Source organism: Chiloscyllium punctatum, chromosome 11 (genome assembly GCF_047496795.1).
Source record: "Chiloscyllium punctatum isolate Juve2018m chromosome 11, sChiPun1.3, whole genome shotgun sequence".
Classification (NCBI taxonomy): domain Eukaryota; kingdom Metazoa; phylum Chordata; class Chondrichthyes; order Orectolobiformes; family Hemiscylliidae; genus Chiloscyllium; species Chiloscyllium punctatum.
Window position 1 is genome coordinate 94,123,030 of NC_092749.1, and position 19,505 is coordinate 94,142,534.

At 41.3% G+C, this 19,505-nt stretch overlaps 1 protein-coding gene across 2 annotated transcripts in view; it reads left to right on the forward strand.

Annotated features, from left to right (window-relative positions):
- The window catches only part of LOC140483223 (acetyl-coenzyme A synthetase 2-like, mitochondrial), a 78,286-nt gene that overhangs the window by 34,996 nt on the left and 23,785 nt on the right, over window positions 1–19,505 (forward strand). For both annotated transcript variants that reach the window (XM_072581305.1, XM_072581306.1), the window contains exons 9-12: window positions 5,442–5,554; window positions 11,064–11,190; window positions 13,136–13,263; window positions 18,020–18,083. In XM_072581305.1, coding sequence (XP_072437406.1) covers window positions 5,442–5,554; window positions 11,064–11,190; window positions 13,136–13,263; window positions 18,020–18,083 — 432 coding nt within the window. The remainder of the gene's footprint in view (window positions 1–5,441; window positions 5,555–11,063; window positions 11,191–13,135; window positions 13,264–18,019; window positions 18,084–19,505) is intronic.

A 19,505-nucleotide genomic window follows, 5' to 3' on the forward strand; every position in this document is an offset into this window, starting at 1 on the left:
CCCATAATTCATCATTGATCACTATGTGTCATTTGTTCAAGCTCTAATTTCTAAAATTCCCTTCCACCTCTTTGTCTTTAATGCACTCCTCAATGTATATATCTTTGACCATGCTTTTGGTAACCTATTCTAATATTTCTTTCTTACCTTGGTGTCAATATTTGTCAGATTATGTCCTGTGGAGTACCTTCATCTAATTTTCTATGAAGTGAAGGTTCCATATGAACATACAATGTTGTTGTCAGAGAATTTCAAATCTGAATTGGTTATAATGGTTGCTGAATACTCTCAAACTAAGATAAATCTTGTCTTTGAATACCTTCACCCGGTATTGAAGGGACAGTAATGTCCTTAAGAAAATACTGCTGAAGTAGTCAGTGTAAGGGGCCTGAATAGTTTTAATCAACCTGTTCAGACATGTTACAATACACCTCTGAAGCTGGTGAGACTTGAACAGAGGGAGGGACACTATCACTGCACCAGGAGCACCCATCTGATTCAGGTTAAAAGACAATTGTGTATGGAAATCAGGATCATTTAAACATTCTTGCAGTGCACACAGCTTCAATTATGTGCTAATTATGTGTAGTGTCTGGGGCAGGGCTGCCGATCTCAAGTATCTGAAGTACGGTGTCTTGATTCAGAGAACACAACTGAGAGGGTTAAACTAACAGAACAGTTTTTAATTCTTTGTAATCTGAGAGCAGTAGATTCTGTGTATTTCCTAAATAATATAGTTATGACAAATCTGAGTAGACCCATTTGTCTGTGCTGGTATTGATAATACAGAATGAGTAACCTGACTTAACTTTAGCTTAGTTCCAGGATCATGGAACTGTGGGACTCCTAACTCATTTATTGCTGTTTCTTGATTTACTTAACAGTTCTATTCTTTTCAACTATGATGTCTTGTAATATGGGCTTTAACTTCTATTCTTGGTTATTAAATAATTGCTACATTCTAATGTAAATTCATTCTTTTTTTCTTTGCTGTTCTTATCCATCTCTCCTCCTTCTCTGAAAATGTGATTCTTCGCCAAGTATATTATTCCACATACGTCAGTCACTACCTGGACCTTGATATGTCATTGTTTGCCGAATCTTAGAACAACTAGTCATGATAATTGATTCTGATTTTTTCTCTGGAAAAGAAGGGAGAATCTGGTGGAATATAAGGAGTACAGAGGATAAGTGAAAGGGAAAGAAGAAGGTGTGAAGAAGTGGAATGGGAATGCCAGATAACACAAAAGGGACCCAAATGCCTTTGATAGTGGAAAAATTAATAGTGGAAAGGACTATTACAGAAATTGATTATGGACCAAAATGAAGAACTCTTGGTGGCAGTGGAAGGCATAGTTGGAAAACTGAATGAGTGTTTTGCAACAGTGTTTACCAAATGAGAAAGTTGCCAAGATACTTGATATTAGGAAGACCTGGTGTATTTAAAACTCCTAGGGGTTCAGATCAGCTGCATCCCTAAGTTGCTGATGAAATGGTAGAGATTGTGGAGGGGCTGGCTGAAGAATTGACAGACTGTAAATGCTACACCTTGTTCAAGAAGCAGAGGAGGAGGATAAACTAGCAATTGCACACAGATAGTTTAACACCAGTGTTGGGAAAACTTTTTAAAGCATGAATGCTAGAGAAACATAACGGCCATTTGGACATGCATGTACTAATAAGTTGGAGGGAGCACAGATTTATTAAGGGTAAACTGGTGAGAGTTTTTTTGGATGAGGGGAATGCAATTGCAATTTTGTGTATATATACTCATCCTTGGAAACATTCAAGTTAATGTCTTCTGTAGCATTTTATCTGGATGGCTGCATTATGTGGATAGACTAGAAAAGTTAGATTCTCCTACTTAGAACATAAAAAGACAAGAGAAGATTTCATTGAGGAGGGTCAAATCATAAAGTATTTAAATATGCAATTTCTAATAGCCAGAGGGTCAGTTACCAGAGGACATAGTTTTAAAGTGATTGGCAAAACTAGTGGAGGGTGATTTGAGAAAAAGTTTTTTTTAATGTAACAAATGGTATTAGACAGGAACTTTCAAATATTAGTTGGGGGAGGCTGTTTGAAGGTAAAAGGATGTCTGGCAAGTGGGAGACTTTCAAAAGTGAGATAACGAGCGTTCAGGAACAGCATATTCCTGTTAGTGTGAAGGGCAAGGCTGGCAGGAGTAGGGAACACTAGATGACTAGACATATTGAGATTCTGGTCAAGCAAAAGGATGCATATGTTTAGGTATATAAAGCTAGGGTTAATTCCTTGAGAAGTATAGGGTGTGTAGGAGTACACGTAAGAGGGAAATCAGGAGGGCAAAAGGGGGACATGAGTTTGGTTAAGGAGAATCCAGAGAGATTTTACAAATATATTAAGGGCAAAAGAGTAAGTAGGGGAAAAATAGGGCCCCTTAAAGATTAACGAGGTCTTCTATGTGTGTAACCACAAGAGTTGAGTGAGATCCTAAACAAATATTTAGTGTCAGTAGTTACTGCAGGGAATGACATAGAATCATAGAGATGTACAGCATGGGAACAGACCAACTTTTCCATGCCGACCAGATATCCCAACCCAATCTAGTCCTACCTACCAGCACCTGGCCCATATCCCTCCAAACCCTTCCTATTCATATACCTATCCACATGCCTTTTAAATGCTGCAATTGTACGAGCCTCCACCATTTCCTCTGGCAACTCAGATCATACATGTCCCACCCTCTGCATGAAAAAGTTGCCCCTTAGGTCTCTTTATATCTTTCCCCTCTCACCCTAAACCTATGCCCTCTAGTTCTGGACTCCCCCACCCCAGGGAAAAGACTTTGTCTATTTATCCTATCCATGCCTCTCATGATTTTATAGACCTCTATAAGGTCACCTCTCATCCTCTGACGCTCCAGGGAAAACAGCCCTAGTCCATTCACCCTCTCCCTATAGCCCAAATCTTCCAACCCTGGCATCATCCTTGTAAATCTTTTCTGAATCCTTTCAACAGGGAAGCTAAAGACCTAAGGCAGCTAAATAGTGATGTCTTGAAAAGAGATCACATTACAGAAGAGGTGGTGCTGGAGGTCTTAAAATGCATTGTGATAGATAAATCCCCAGGACCTGATCAAGTTATCCCTGTGGGAAGCCAGGGAAGAAATTGCTGGGCCCCGAGCCAAGATACTTGTATCATCGACAGCCACAGGTGAGGTGTGGAAGACTAGAGGGTGGCTAATGTTGTGCCATTATTTAAGAAAGGCTGAAAGGAAACTACAGGGAGGAGAAAGTGAGGACTGCAGATGCCAGAGATCAGAGTCGAGAGTGTGGTGCTGGAAAAGCATAGTAGGTCAGCAAGCTTCCAAAGAATAGGAGAATCGACGTTTAGGGCAGAAGCCCAATGTTACCTGATGAAGGACTTGTGCCCGAAATGTCAATTCTCCTACTCGTCAGATGCTGCCTGACCTGCTGTGCTTTTCTAGCACCACACTCTGAAAGGAAAGTACAGACTGGTGAGCCTAACATCAGTGGTGGATAAGTTGTTGGAGGGAATTCTGAGAGACAGGATCTACATGCATTTGGAAAGGCAAGGTTCATTAGGGACATTCAGCATGACTTTGTGCATTGGAAATCTTGTCTTACAAACTTGATTGAGTTTTTTGGAAGAGGTGACGAAGAACATAGGTGAAGAGAGTGCGGTTGAGGTTGTCAAATGCACTTTAGCAAGACCTTTGTAAAGTTCCACATAAGATTGATTAGTAAGGTTAGATAACGTGGGATGTAGGGAGAGCTAACCAATTGCGTACAAAAATTGGCTTGATGGTAGGGGACAGAGGGTGATGGGAGAGGGTTGTTTTTCAGCCTAGAGGTCTGTGACAAGCAAAGAGCCGCAATAATCGGTGCTGGATCCATTGTTGCTTGTTATCTCTATAAACTATTTGGATAAAAATATGGGAGGCATGGTTAGTAAGTTTGCGAATGACACCAAAATTGGTGGTGTAGTGGAGAGTAAAGAAGATTATCTAACAGTACAATGGGATCTTGATCAACTGGGCCAGTGGGCTGAGGAATGGCAGATGGAGTTTAATTTACATAAATGTGAGGTGTTGCATTTTGATAAGAAAAACCAAGGTAGGACCCTAGAGAGTGTTGTCCATCAGAGAGATTTAGGGTGCAGATACATAGTTCCTTGAAAGTGGTGTCATAGGTAGACACAGTGGTGAATAAGGAATTTGGCATGCTTTCCTTCACTGGCCAGAGCAATGAGTACAAGATTTGGGATGTCATGTTACAGCTATACAAGACATTGGTAGGGCCACATTTATAATACAGTATACAATTTTGGGTGCCCTGCTATAGGAGGGATATTATTAAACTGGAAAGGGTGCAAAAATGATTTACAAGGATGTTACTGAGAATGGAGGGTTTGAGTTATAGGGAGAGGCTGGGATTTTTTCTTTGGAGTGTAGAAGGCTGAGGGGTAACCTTATAGAGATTTATAAAACCATGAGGGGTATTGTTAAGGTGAGTAGCCAGGATCTATTTCCTCGGGTAGGGGAGTCCAAAACTAGAGGGCACAGGTTTAAGGTGAGAAGAAAATGATTTAAAATGGATCTGAGGGGAAAATCTTTCACATAGAGGGTTGTGCATAAATAGACCAGGTTGCCAGAGGAAGTGGTAGAGGTGAGTACAGTTACGGCATTTAAAAAGACATTTGGCCAGGTACAGGGATAGGAAAGATTTATAAGGATATGGTCCAAATGGAGGCAAATGGCACTTGTTCAGTTTAGAAAACCTAGTCAGTGTGGATGCGTTGGGCCGAACGGTCTGTGTCTGTGGTGTATGACTCCAAGCAGTTAAGATTTAGAATTCATTAACTGGTAAGTTTGGTGTTTCCAAATATAAAGAAGCTTTCAGAAGTGCATTTGATAATTACTTCAAGGAGGAAAGCTTGCAAAATTATGGTGAATAAGATGAACTGGAAAATTTATGGTGAATGAGATCAAATTATTCACTTTTAGAGCTGGCACAGACTTGAGGGCCTTGTTTTGTGCTATATTATTCTTTGAGCAGGGATAACAAATAGGAGAACTACCTTTCTGTAACCTGTAAGAGTTGAGGCAGCTAGCAGCATTCCAACAATTCTTAGATAATTGAAAATAGGACAAGAGGTCAGATAGAGATTTCATGCTGTAATCGTGAAAAAGCTTGAGATATTATGATTATTTTCAGAAGAGTAGAGAAGACTAAGGGGAGTTTCAATTTTCTTTTTAATTAGCTGTTTAAAGGCAAGCTCGATAAACTAAATCTTATAGTAAAATCTCTTCCATAAAGCTGACAGCTCTTGTGAAGGAGACTGAATATCTTCATTATATTTTACCATGCTTCACTGATCCAGTATATTGATATCATTTCAGTATCTACCTCCCTTGATTTCCTTTCATTTGTGAGCAGAAACGGGTGGTGTTTGCATCTCTCCACGGCCTTCAGAGGAAGGAGCAAAGATTTTGCCTTCTATGGCTATGAGACCATTCTTTGGGATACAGCTTGCTATAATGGATGAGAAGGTAAGTGTTTGGTTGAGACTTAATAATACAGGAGTCATTCTGGTGGAATGTGGAAATATAACACCCAGTATCTGCAAGCTCCCTCCGATAGAAGTATTAACAGTTCTTGGTTGGATCAAGGTGAGAAGACTGTGCAAAATTCCATTCTGTATCAGAAAAGAGCAACCATTGGAAATCACTTAAAAATATCAGTGATAGTGACTGTAAAGAAACCTCCTCTTACAGGTTCATACAGCATGGAAACAGACCAGTCAGTTCAACCACTCTATGCCGACCACAATCTCAAAGTAAACTAGTCTCACCTGCCTGCACTTGGTCCATATCCTTCCAACATTTCTTATTCATGTACTTATCCAAATATCTTTTAAATATTGTAACTGTACCTGCATCCACCACTTCCTCTGGACGTTCATTCCATACACGAACCACTCTGGGTGTAAAAAAACATTACCTCATGTTTTTTTTAATCTTTCTCCTCCCACCTTAAACATATGTCCCCTGGTCTTAAAATCCTCCACCCGAGGGAAAAGAAACTGCCATTCACCTTATCTGTACTCTTCATGATTTTATAAACCTCTAAAAGGTCAATGCTCCAGTGAAAAAGTCCCAGTCTATCCAGCCTCTCATTATTGCTCAAATCCTCCATTCCTAGCAGCATCCTGGTAAATCTTTTCTGAAAGCTCTGCAGCTTAATAATATCCTTCCTAAAACAGGGCGCCTGGAACCGCACAAAGTCTCCAGAAGATACCTCACCAATGTCCTGCACAACCTCAACATGATGTCCCAACTCCTATACTCAAAGGTCTGAGCAATGAAGGCAAGTGTGATAAATGCCGTCTTAACCACCCTATCTACACGTGATGCAAACTTCAAAGAATTATATACCTGAACCTTGAGTTCTCTCTGTTCTACAACCTGACCCAAGGTCCTACTTTTATTTGTGTACATCCTGCCCTTGTTTGTTTTACCAAAATACAATTCCGCCCACATTTATCCAAATTAAACTCCATCTGCCTGTCCTCACCCCATTGACCCAATTGATCACAATCTCTTTGTAATCTTAGATATCCTTCTTCACTGTCTTCACTAATTTTGGTATCATCCTCAAACGTACTAACCATGCCTTCTATATTTTCATCTAAATGTTTTATATAAAGGACAAACAAAAGTCGATCCAGCACCGATCCCTGTGGAACACTACTCATAACAGGCCTCCAGTCCGAAAAACAACCCTCCACCATCACTCTGTCTCCTGTCATTAAGCCAATTTTATATCAATTGGCAAGCTCACCCTGAATCCCATGTGATCAGTCTACCATGTGAAACCCAGTGAAAGACTTACTAAAGTCAATGTAAACAATGTCCACTGCACTGCCCTCATCAATTTTCTTGGTTACTTGCAATCAAATTTGTGAGACATGATTTCCCTTGCACAAGACCATGCTGACTATCCCTAATTATTCCTTACCTCTCCAAATGCATAAAAATCATATCTTTCAAAATCACTTCCAACAACTTACAATCGAAGACAGGCTCGCAGGTCTAAGTTTTCAAGTTTCTCCTTACATCCCTTGTTAAACAAAGGTACATCAGTCACCCTCCAGTCATCCAGCACACCACTCATAGTTATAAATGATCCAAATATTTCTGCAAGGTACCTTGCAATTTCGTCCCTTATTTCCCACAACGTCCTGGGACACACTGGATCAGGTCATAGCGAGTTATACAGTTTTGTATTTTAAGACCATCAGCACTTTCTCATCTGTAATGTTGACTTTTCAAAACAGTGCCAAAAAGTGTGGCACTGGGAAAGCACAGCAGGTCAGGCAACATCTAAGGAGAAGGAGAATCGACGTTTTGGCACAAGCCCTTCATCTGGAATCTCAAATATATTTAAGTATATTAAGGTTATAATAATAGATGATTTTAACACGGGGTGGCACGGGAGTCAGTGGTTAGCACTGCTGCCTCACAGCACCATGGTCCCAGGTTCAATTCCAGCCTTGGGCAACTGTGTGTGGAGTTTGCACATTCTCCCCGTGTCTGCATGGGTGTGCTTCGGTTTCCTCCCACAGTCACAAAGATGTGCAGGTTAGATGAATTGGCCATGCTAAATTGCCCGTAGTGTCAGGGTGAATATAGGGTAGGGGAATGGGTCTGGGTGGGTTACTCTTTGGATGGTCGTATGGACTTGTTGGGTCGAAGGGCCTGTTTCCATACTGTAGGGGATCTAATCTAATCTAATCGAACTTTCCAAGCATTGACTGGGACTACCATAGTGTTAAATGTTTGGATGATGAAGAATTTGTTAAAAAAGTTCAAAAAAAATTTCTTTATTAATATGTAAATGTTCCGACTAGAGAAGGAGCAAAACATAACCTTCTGTTGGGTGACAAGGCAAGTAACTGAAGTGAAAGTAGTGGAACACTTTGGGTCTCGTGATCATAATTCTATTTGTTTTAAAATGGTTATGGAAAAGGATAAGCTTCCATAAAAGTTAAAGCTTTAAATTGGAGTAAGGCAAATTTTAATGGTATGAGGCAAGAACTTTCAAAAATTGATTGGAGAAGACTGTTCGTGGGAAAAGCAATGTATGAAAAGTGGGAAGCTTTCGCAAGTGTGATAACGAGAGTTCAGAGGCATTATGTTCTGTTAGAATGAAAAGTAAGGCTGCCAGGATTAGACAGCAATGCATGAATAAAGATATTGAGGTTCTAGAATGCTGTGCCAACCAATAAATGTTATGAGAAGGATAATTTGAGCATGAAGTGAATGGACTATGAACATAAAATCGTGCAGAAAAAAATTCTGTCTATAGAAAACATGTTAGAAATGCATACAACTTAACAGTACAATCAAAAGTCAGTAAATAAACCACAAAGATAAAATTATGATAGGTTTAACTAGCTTGAAGGTAAAATATAGAAGGTGTTGGTGGAGGGTTGTTTTTCAGACTGGAGGCCTGTGACCCATGGAGTGCCACAAGGATTGGTGTTGTGTCCATTACTTTTTGTCATTTATATAAATGATTTGAATGTGAACATAGGAGGTATAGTTAGTAAGTGTACAGATGACACCAAAATTAGAGGTGTAGTGGAAAGTGAAGAAGGTTACCTCAGAGTATTACGGGATCTTGATCAGACGGGCCAATGGGCTGAGGAGTGGCAGATAGAGTGTAAATGCAAGGTGCTGCATTTTGGAAAAGCAAATCAGAGCAGGATTTATACACTTAATGGTAAGATCCTGGGGAGTGTTGCTGAACAAAGACACCTTGGAATGTGGTTCATATTTCCTTGAAAGTAGAGTTGCAGGTAGATAGGATAGTGAAGAAGGCATTTGGTATGCTTTCCTTTATTGGTCAGAGCATTGAGTATAGGAGTTGGGGGGTCATGTTAGCACTGTACAGGTTAGCTAACCTGTACATTGCGTGCAATTCTGGTCTCCTTCCTATCAGAAGGATATTGTGAAACCTAAAAGGGCTCAGAAAAGATTTACAAGGATGTTGCCAGGGTTGGAGGGCTTGAGCTATCCCCTGGAGCATTGGAGGCTGAGGGATGACCTTATAGGGATTTATAAATTCATGACGGGCAATTATAGGATAAATAAGCCCCTTTGGGGGTTGGGGAGTCCAGAACTAGAGGGCATAGGTTTAGGGTGAGAGGGGAAAAATATAAAAGAGACCTAAGGGGCAGCTTTTTCACGCAGAGGGTGGTGTGTGTATGGAATGAGTTGCCAAAAGAAGTGGAGGAGGCTGGTACAATTGCAGCATCTAAAAGGCATCTGGATGTGTATATGAATAGGAAGGGTTTAGAGGGATATGGGCCAGGTGCTGGCAAATGGGACCACATTAGGTTAGGATATCTGATTGGCATGGACGAGTTGGACCAAAGGGTCTGTTTCTGTGCTGTACATCTCTATGACTCAATGGCTCTATTCGTAGTTTTTTGCCCATTTAGACCTATTGTGCGACTGAGGGAGTTGTGCAGATCTCATGCATGACTGAAATAAGTTCAATAAAGTATTCTATGTTTTATCACATCGTCATTTTATCAATTGTATTTCTGTTAGGACTATAACAAATGTGTTAATTTCAGTGGAATGTAACTCGGGTCTACTGGCTGAGGGATGACCTTATAGGGATTTATAAATTCATGACGGGCAATTATAGGATAAATAAGCCCCTTTGGGGGTTGGGGAGTCCAGAACTAGAGGGCATAGGTTTAGGGTGAGAGGGGAAAAATATAAAAGAGACCTAAGGGGCAGCTTTTTCACGCAGAGGGTGGTGTGTGTATGGAATGAGTTGCCAGAAGAAGTGGAGGAGGCGGGAGCTCTACTTCAGTAAACTCTTACTCAGCTCGTGAAGTGGAATGTCTATTTCTGTGAAGGTTACATTAGAAGGCATTATGGTTGAATATTCAAGCCCCAACAACCTTGTATGTAAACAGTTCGGTCTGGCTTCCTGGCCAGAGCTAGTGAACTGAAAGTACTTGTTGACATCATGACCTTCAGTCAAGCAACTCTAAAAGATCTGCACTCAGAATGTAGAAATCAATAGTTGGGTAACATTTCTTACCCATTACTTTTTTCTCTAACTGGTCTATCTCAAGAGCTCCCTCCCACCATAATTCATCAAAGTTTATTAGCACATCATTCTTTTGCTTTGGCGCTCAAGTTCTTAATCCAAGCTCCGCTTTAAATCCATGTTACATGCTATTCACTTCACCCACTTCTTTTGTGAGATCCACAGTTTCACTACACTCAGATTTGTTTTTTTATTGGATTTATCAGTGACTATCTTAAATTGCTAGCCTCTATTTTGAAATTGTCTAGAATTGGAACCACCTTCTCTATGTTAACCCTATCAAAACTGGAAAAAGGGAGAAAAAGATCTGCAAGAATGAAACCAGGACTGATGGGTTTTGACAATCAGGAAAGGTGAATAACTATGGCACATTCAGTAGAAAACAATAGATTGAGGAATTAATAAACAGAGGTCTTTTAAATTTGAAAGGAGGCTTAATAAAGTAGATACAGACAACTGCTTTTACTTACGGCGCAATTGGAAATTGGATCTGGAAAGTAAGGTAGTCACTAATAAGCCTAATAAGGAATTCAGAGAAAACTTCTTTCCCCAGAGTGTTGTGTGTGTGTAACCTGCAGTCTCAATTAAGAGAATAGCATACACACATTAAAGAACTTGTTTGAAGTTAGTATTTGAGGGAGGAAGCAATAGAATGATATGTTGATACAGTTAGATTAATTATGATGGGAGGATGCTCTTGTGAAGAGAAAAAAAACACCAGGACAGAGCAGTTGGGATGATTGGCCGTTACTGTGCTGTAAAATTCTATGTAATTTTGTCATTATTTTAAAGACCTCTATCATGTCACCTCTCAAACTTGTTTTCTATGGAAAGGATCTCAAGCCTATGCCATCTTTCCTGATTGCTGTGCTCTCTGTTATGGTATCATTCTTGATTAATAATGAAAATGCATGTACCTAAATACAGGGTAATCGGATGGAGGGAAACAATGTTACTGGTGCTCTCTGCATCACAAAGCCTTGGCCTGGCATTGCCAGAAGTATCTATGGGGATCATTCCAGATTCCTGAATTCATATTTCAAAAAATATCCAGGTAAGACATTAATATGTTCAGAAAAAAATCATCCTTTAATACTTTTCCAGGCATACAAGTCTCCAATTGTTTACAATTAAAGTAGCTTACGGCATTAAATATAGATTGTTGATCTCCATTTCCGCAAAGTTGGATTTGAACAGACCACTTTATTCACCTTTAACTCTTTCAGGTTTTATTTCAATGAAATACTCTGTTTGAGAATATCAAGCTGATGCAGAGGACATATACCAGAATGCCATTATAGATGAGCGAATTCAGTTATGTAGAGAGACTATACAATCTGGGATTTTCTTCTTAGAGAAAGGAGAGATTTAGTACAAATATTCAGCACCTTCTGATGTGTAGAAAGAGTAAATAACGAAAAAGTGTTTCTATTAGTAAGAGAATCAGTAACTGAAAGTTATGAAATGAAGGTACTTATCAAAAGAACTACGGTACAAAAGAACACTTTGTGTTTATATAATGTAGTTAATGTACTGAGAAAATGTCTCAAGGCACTTGACATGGGTGTTATCGGCAAAAATTGAAGCAGAGCTTTATATTAGAACAGGCTGGTAGTCAGCGCTGGGGGGAGGAGCACTGGAATGGTGGTAATTTCACTGGACTTGTAATCCAGAACCCCAATTTAATGTTCTAGGGACATGGAATTCCATCATGGCAGATAGTCAAATCTGTTTTCAATGAAAGTTGAGAGAATGGTATTGGAAAACCACGACAGGTCAGGTAGCATCTGAGTATCAGAGAATCAACATTTCGGGCATGCTGCCTGACCTGCTGTGCTTTTCCAGCGCCACACTCTCGACTTTAATCTCCAGCATCTGCAGTCCTCACTTGCTCCCTATATTCAATGAAAGTCTGGAGTAAAAAGCTAGCCTATTGGCAATGATGCAATTGCTGTTGACTGTTGTTAAAAACCCAACTTGTTCATTAATGTCTTTTAGAGAATGAAATTTTCTGTCCTCACCTGGTCTGGCCAATATGTGACTCCAGAGCATAGCAACGGTGATTGACTTTTAACTGCCCTCTGGGCAATTAGGGACAAGTGGCCTAGACAGTGATGCCATATTCCATGAACACAAAAATAACCATCTAAAATCTTTTGAAAAAGGTAAAGTTTAAGAAGGAACATAAAGGAGGAGAGGTAAAGAGATAAAGAAGTTTAACGAGAGAATACCAGAGCTTGACCTGGTTAGGTAAAGGCGTGGTTGTTAAAGCAAGATTGAAGGAAGTTTGCAACATGAAAGCAGCAAAAGATGGAAAAATGCATTGTTCTCAAGAGTAATGAAAGGCTGGAGAAGATTTCAGAGGCAGGGAAGGAAAAATCACCTAGTTTACATTTACAATATAAGAGAACTCTCAGTCTTGCAGCTGAGGAAGCTTCATCCTGACCTCCCATGGTCATGTACACTGGTGCTAGATCCATTCTTTTTAATCAAATATCAATTTGTACTCTCCTTTCATATGATGTTAACTGAATAATTCAAACCTTCTTTAAGAATCCAAAATCTGTTGGAAAGTTGTAAATGAGCCTTGTTGGTTTTCAATAAATTAATATCAAAAGTTGGGACAAGGTAAGTTAATAAACTTAAGCCTATTGAGAGATGAATACTTCTGTTTTTGACCTTTGAACAATACAGGATCACAAGCCAGAACTGCCTTCTTTTGCCACTCCTTCGGCTGTTGTAAATCTATAGCTCAATATCCCTAGCAAAGCAATAAATCACAAGTAAAGAAACATCAGATCCTGCAATTAAGTTAGCACTTTGAACACAATCATATTGTGAAAAAAATACAATATAAAATGCTACTCCTTTAAAAAGCTTTATCACAATGCATCTTCGACATTTATGTTCCAGGGAAACAACACAGCTTTGAGGTATGTTGAAAGAGCAGATTACTGTATTCATGTAAAGTTACGCATCCATTTCCCATTGCTTTTCAGGATATTATTTAACTGGTGATGGTGCTCACAGATCAGAAGAAGGCTTTTACAAGATTACTGGCCGGATGGATGACATAATTAACATCAGTGGCCACAGGTTGGGTACAGCTGAAATAGAGAATGCTTTGGTAAGGACTCCACATAAGTGACCTAAATGTGGGTGTAAAGAATTTGAGGCAACTTTGAAACATAGCTTGGTAATAAGCTGTGAGACTGGGTATTGAAAAGTGGTACATGATGAATAATGTTCCTCAGGGATTCATTATCAGCTTTTTTTATATATCAATGACTTGGAAGAAGGAATAGAGAATTGAATATTCAAGTTTTGGGAGCTGAACCTCAGGAAAGATGTAGTAACCTTGGAAGTAGTACAGCATAAATGAATCAGAATGAAGCCAGCCTCCTTCCTTTTTTAGGGCATGAGTGAAATTGTAGACAGGCCCTGATGTTGCCAAAAGCTTTTCTAAGGCAAGATTTTGAAGGACTCTAGAGTGAGGATAGCTGAATAAATTTGAGATTTAGTGCAGCCATGATCCACATCCAAGGTGTTGTTAATCAGTGCTGAGTTTATGGGCCAAGAGGATTGAACACTTGATCCACAGACATGAACTGATTAACTGCTGAGTCCATGGAATACCTGAACTATCACCATGGAACTGATATTGGATCAGATGTCTCCAAGGACCCAGTGTTGGATCAACCCAAATGCTCAGGACAACACTCTCACAGATCTGCAAAGGACCTCTACTGTTCTTCATCCAAAAGAAGAATCCATACACTAAACAAACAGTTCTTCCTAGCCATATCGGAAATTAAAGACAGTAAGTACCAAAAACTTTCATGTACTTACCCCCACACACCGGGTTCCTCAACTGTTCCAGAATCTTCCATCCGCCTCTGAAATCAGTCCGGCGGCATTAAGCACGCGGCCGCTACAGCGCCTGCGGCAACAACCACCGCCACGGACCATGGCATCACTTCCACCCCCACCGACCTTGCAGCCTCCGCGATCGCCGTCTAGACAACCGCCTCCGCAATCGCCAGGAAGACCATCGCCGACAGATTCGCAGCCTCCGCGGCTATCGGGAATAACACTGTTTCTGTCGTCGCCACAGCCACTTCCGCCCCCAGTGACATCACTAACCTGCATGACCACAACGCCGCATGTGTCTCCGCCCCCACGCCGATCTTCGTCACCACGCTTAACTCCACCCCCACGCCGATCTGTCACCATGCCTAACCCTGCCCCCATGCTGATCTCCGTCACCACGCCCAACTTTGCCCCCACGCTGATCTCCGTCCCCGCCCCCACGCCAAACCCCGCCCACACTCCCAGCTCCAGCCCCACACCAAATCCTAGCTCCCAGCCCTGCCGTGTTTTCACCATCCCTCCAGAACTACCCCTCTCTGAGGATGAAAGATCAGTCCTCAGCAGAGGCCTCACCTTCATTCCCCTACGCTCCCGGATTAACAAGTTCAACATGCAGCGTGACATCGAACAATTCTTCCGCCGCCTTGGCCTCCATGCCTACTTCTTCAACCAGGATTCTCACCCACCCTCTGACGACCCGTTCTCCCGCCTCCAACACACCCCATCCACCAGGACACCCCGTGCTGGCCTCTTACCCGCCCTCTATCTCTTCATAGCCAACTACCACCGTGACATTAACCACCTCAACTTCTCCATCCCTCTTACCCACTCCAACCTCTCACCCTCGGAACGTGCAGCCCTCCACTCCCTCCGTTCCAACCCCAACCTCACTATCAAACCAGCAGACAAGGGAGGCGCGGTAGTAGTTTGGCGCACCAATCTTTACACCGCTGAGGCTAAACACCAGCTCACGGACACCTCCTCCTACTGCCCCCTTGACCATGACCCCACCTCCCACCAGCAAACCATCATCTCCCAGACCATCCATAACCTCATCACCTCAGGGGATCTCCCATCCACCGCCTCCAACCTCATAGTCCCACAACCCCGCACCGCCCGTTTCTATCTCCTGCCCAAAATCCACAAACCTGACTGCCCCGGCCGACCCATTGTCTCAGCCTACTCCTGCCCCAACGAACTCATCTCTGCATACCTCGACACGGTCCTGTCCCCCTTAGTCCAAGAACTCCCCACCTATGTTCGGGACACCACCCACACCCTGCACCTCCTCCATGATTTTCGCTTCCCTGGTTGGAGGGTTGGAGGAAGAGCGCCTCATCTTCTGCCTAGGAACCCTCCAACCACAAGGGATGAACTCAGACTTCTCCAGTTTCCTCATTTCCCCTCCCCCCACCTTGTCTCAGTCAAATCCCTGGAACTCAGCACCGCCTTCCTAACCTGCAAACTTCTTCCTGACCTCTCCGCCCCCACCCCACTCCGGCCTATCACCCTCACCTTGACCTCCTTCCATTTCCATTTCCAACGCCCCTCCCCCAAGTCCCTCCTCCCTACCTTTTATCTTTGCCTGCTGGACACACTTTCCTCATTCCTGAAGAAGGGCTTATGCCTGAAACGTCGATTCTCCTGTTCCTTGGATGCTGCCTGACCTGCTGCACTTTTCCAGCAACACATTTTCAGCTCTCAACCCAAATGTAGGCAAGTGGGACTGGATCAGTTGAGGATATGGGGTCAGCATGGATGAGTTGGACAAAGGGGCTAATGCTGTGTCGTGTGGCTCTACTACTCTATAACTGACCTATAAACCTCATACTGAACTGATCAACTGGATCAGTTGACCTGTGGACCCCATACTTAATCAGCTGGACTATGAAAACAGTGCTAGACCAACTGTCCTCCTGGACCTGGTAATGGAGTTACTGACTGTGGATCAGTGATGGATCAACTGTCCCTATAGATCCTGCATTATGAAGCTAACCCTCCTGGATCCTGTATTGATCAGCTCTACTCCTGAATGTGACAAAGCATAGTCATGTTCTAGATGATGTGGAACTTTTCTCTAGCATTGGAATGGACTGGAAAAAAAAATGTGATCTGGAGATATGCAACACAGATGAAAACAGCACTTTCAACAAACCTGTTCAAGACATCGAATGGAAAAATTGTTTCCACATCGAAATGAGTCTAGGTCAAATGAGTATAAATGTAAATTAGCTGTTAAAAGTCACATAAAATATTTATAAGGAATTTCTTTACATGCAGAGTAATGAAAATGTATCACATGAATTAGTGGAAGTAGATAACCTTCATTTTTACATGAGGGAAAAGAGACAGGTTTTACGGCAGAGTTGGAAGGAAGGGACTTTGTGAGGAGTATGGATCAGTTAGGCTGAATGGCTTGTTTTTGTATGGACACGTAATACACAGTGTCTAGATCTATACACAGGATCATGTATGAAGCCTGCTGAATTGGATAGTAAGTAACTGGTGGAAGGATGGGCACTCAGAGAGGTGTTACAGATCACTTAGGGAGTCTGAATCTATCTAGCTCTGCCTTAAAATATTCAAAGATATGATTTCCACAATTTTTGACTAAGAGTTGCAAAGTCTCATGGTGCTGTATGAAAAAATAAATCTTCATCTCTGTCTTGCATTTTTAAACAGTGATTTCTAGTTCTAGATCCTCCCAGAAGAGGAAACATCCATTCCACCTACACTCTATCAAGTCCCCTCAACCATATTCGAACCACTACATCTTTGAGCTCTGCAATATCTTACCATTCAAATATTTTTTTTTATTCTTCCTGCCAAAGTGGACAATTTCACATTTTCTCAAATTATACAACATTAATCAGATCTTTGTTTTCTCCCTTAACCTATCTTTACCCTTTTATTTCCTCCTTATGTTCTCTTTACAACTTCCTTTCCTATCTATCTTTGTGTCATCAGCAAATTTAGCAACTATACCTTTTGTGTCTTCCTCTAAGTCATTTATATAGATTATAAAAAGATGAGCGTCCAGCACTGATCACTGAGTAGTACACCACTCATTTCACCTTACTAACGAAATAATGGGTAATTTATACCTTCTCCCTGAATCCTTTTTACTAACCAATTTTCTATTCATACCAATATGTGATCCTGCTAAAACTGAGAGTTTTATTTTTAACAATAATCTTTGATGTGGCATATTGTCAAATGCTTCTGGAAATTTAAGTACAATAAATCTACCGATTCTTCTTTCTCCACAGTATGTTACTTCCTTAAAGGACTCCAATAAATTGAATAAACGTGATTTCCCATTCACAAAACCATATTGATTCTGATTGTTGTCTAACTACCTTGAATTTACTAAGTGCTCTGCTATGATGTCTTTTTGCATATTCGATATAATGTACGATCTGCTAAGTGCTGTGGAGAGTGTACTGCTTCTGGTCTTCTTTTTGAATAAAAGAGTTACATTTGCTATTTTATAATCTAATGGAATCCTCCTTGAACCTCGAGAATTTTGGAAAATTTAAACCAACACACCAACAATCTCACTAACTATTTCTTTCAAGACCTTAGAATGAAGTCCATTAAGATCTGGAAACTTGTTAGTTTGCAGCTCCAACTTTCTTTGCTCAGTGCTATTTTTCTGGTGATTATAATTTTCTTGAGTTCCTCCCTCTACTCCTTGTGGAACAGGGTCGCGGGGCTGCATGGTCTGCTCCTGCTCCTATTTTACTGCGTCTTCCTGATATTCAGTCAGTTGGAGGGATCTGCAGGGTAATACTTATTCTGTTTGGCTTTGTTAATGCACCTTCCTTGGTCATCGGGTCCTTGGGTGGAACTCAAGTTTAGACCTTCTGCTTCAAAGGCAGAAACGCGTCCACTTGTGAAACAGTGCCCTGTTATTACAGTATTCCAAATCTTTTATGAGAAGAAATAACTGGAGGTTAATAGGAACCTGTTAATTGATTGAGATGATGTTTCTCTGTTCAAATGGTCTTTAGGCTGAACACCCTGATGTGCCAGAGACGGCAGTGATTGGCTTTCCTCATGACATGAAAGGGGAAGGTAGGTGAGAGAAAAAGTGTTCTCATAATTAATCTAATAAATGTGGGTAGACTCTGGCACACAAATGTAACCTGCAAAATTCTCAACTTGTAATGGCATGCATTTGGTTCAGTGTAATGTGGAATTTTCAGGTGGTTAAATTGAGCCTGTTGGTTATTACAGCCTCCATGTCAATTTGATGAAGTTTATAAGCTGTTTGTTTTGGATCAAAAAGAAAAATATGCCATGTTTGTTCCAGTACAAAATACTAGCACTTTTGCTTCTTAAGCCATTGACTGTCTGATATCCATCCAGAATGCTCTTGCTCAAGTACCCTGGAATTACTTGCTGATAAACAGATCTATAACTATTAGGAAGCATTTAATGGCTCACAATGAACCTTAGGGCAACATGAGGAACGTGTGCTGACAATGTGTTCCCATGCCCACATGTTAAGAAAGAGAAACAAAAACCTGGCTTTATCAGACCACTTTACAACTGCAGGAAATCGCAAAGCCAAGTACATATTCTTCAAACATAGTCACTGTTGTCATGTGAGAAACATAACAGCCAATTTGTGCATTCGGCAAGGTACCCCATGGGACACTGGTAAGCAAGATTAGATCTCATGGAATACAGGGAGAACTAGCCATTTGGATACAAAACTGGCTCGAAGGTAGAAGTCAGAGGATGGTGGTGGAGGGTTGTTTTTCAGACTGGAGGCCTGTGACCAGTGAAGTGCCGCAATGATCGGTGCTCTGTCCATTACTTTTTGTCATTTATATGACTGATTTGGATGTGAATATAAGAGGTATTGCTAATAAGTTTGCAGATGACACCAAAATTGGAGGTGTAGTGGACACTGAAGAAGGTTACCTCAGATTGTAACAGGATATTGATCAGAATGGTCAATGGGCTGAGGAGTGGCAGATGGGGTTTAATTTAGATAATGCAAAGTGCTGTATTTTGGGAAAGCAAATCTTAGCAGGACTTATACACCTTAATGGTAAGGTCCTAGGGAGTGTTGCTGAACAAAGAGACCTTGGAGTGCAGGTTCGTAGCTCCTTGAAAGTGGAGTCGCAGGTAGATAGGATAGTGAAGAAGGCATTTGGTATGCTTTCCTTTATTGGTCAGAGTATTGATTACAGGAGTTGGGAGGTCATGTTGCGGCTGTACAGGACTATGGTTAGGTCACTGTTGGAATATTGCACGCAATTCTAGTCTCCTTCCTATTGGCAGGATGTTGTGAAACTTGAAAGGGTTCAGAAAAGATTTACAAGGATGTTGCCAGGGTTGGAGGATTTGAGCTATCGGGAGAGGTTGAACAGGCTGGGGCTGTTTTCCTTGGTGCATCGGAGGCTGCAGGGTGACGTTATAGAGGTTTATAAAATCATGAGGGACATGTATAGGATAAATAGACAAAGTCTTTTCCCTGGGGTGGGG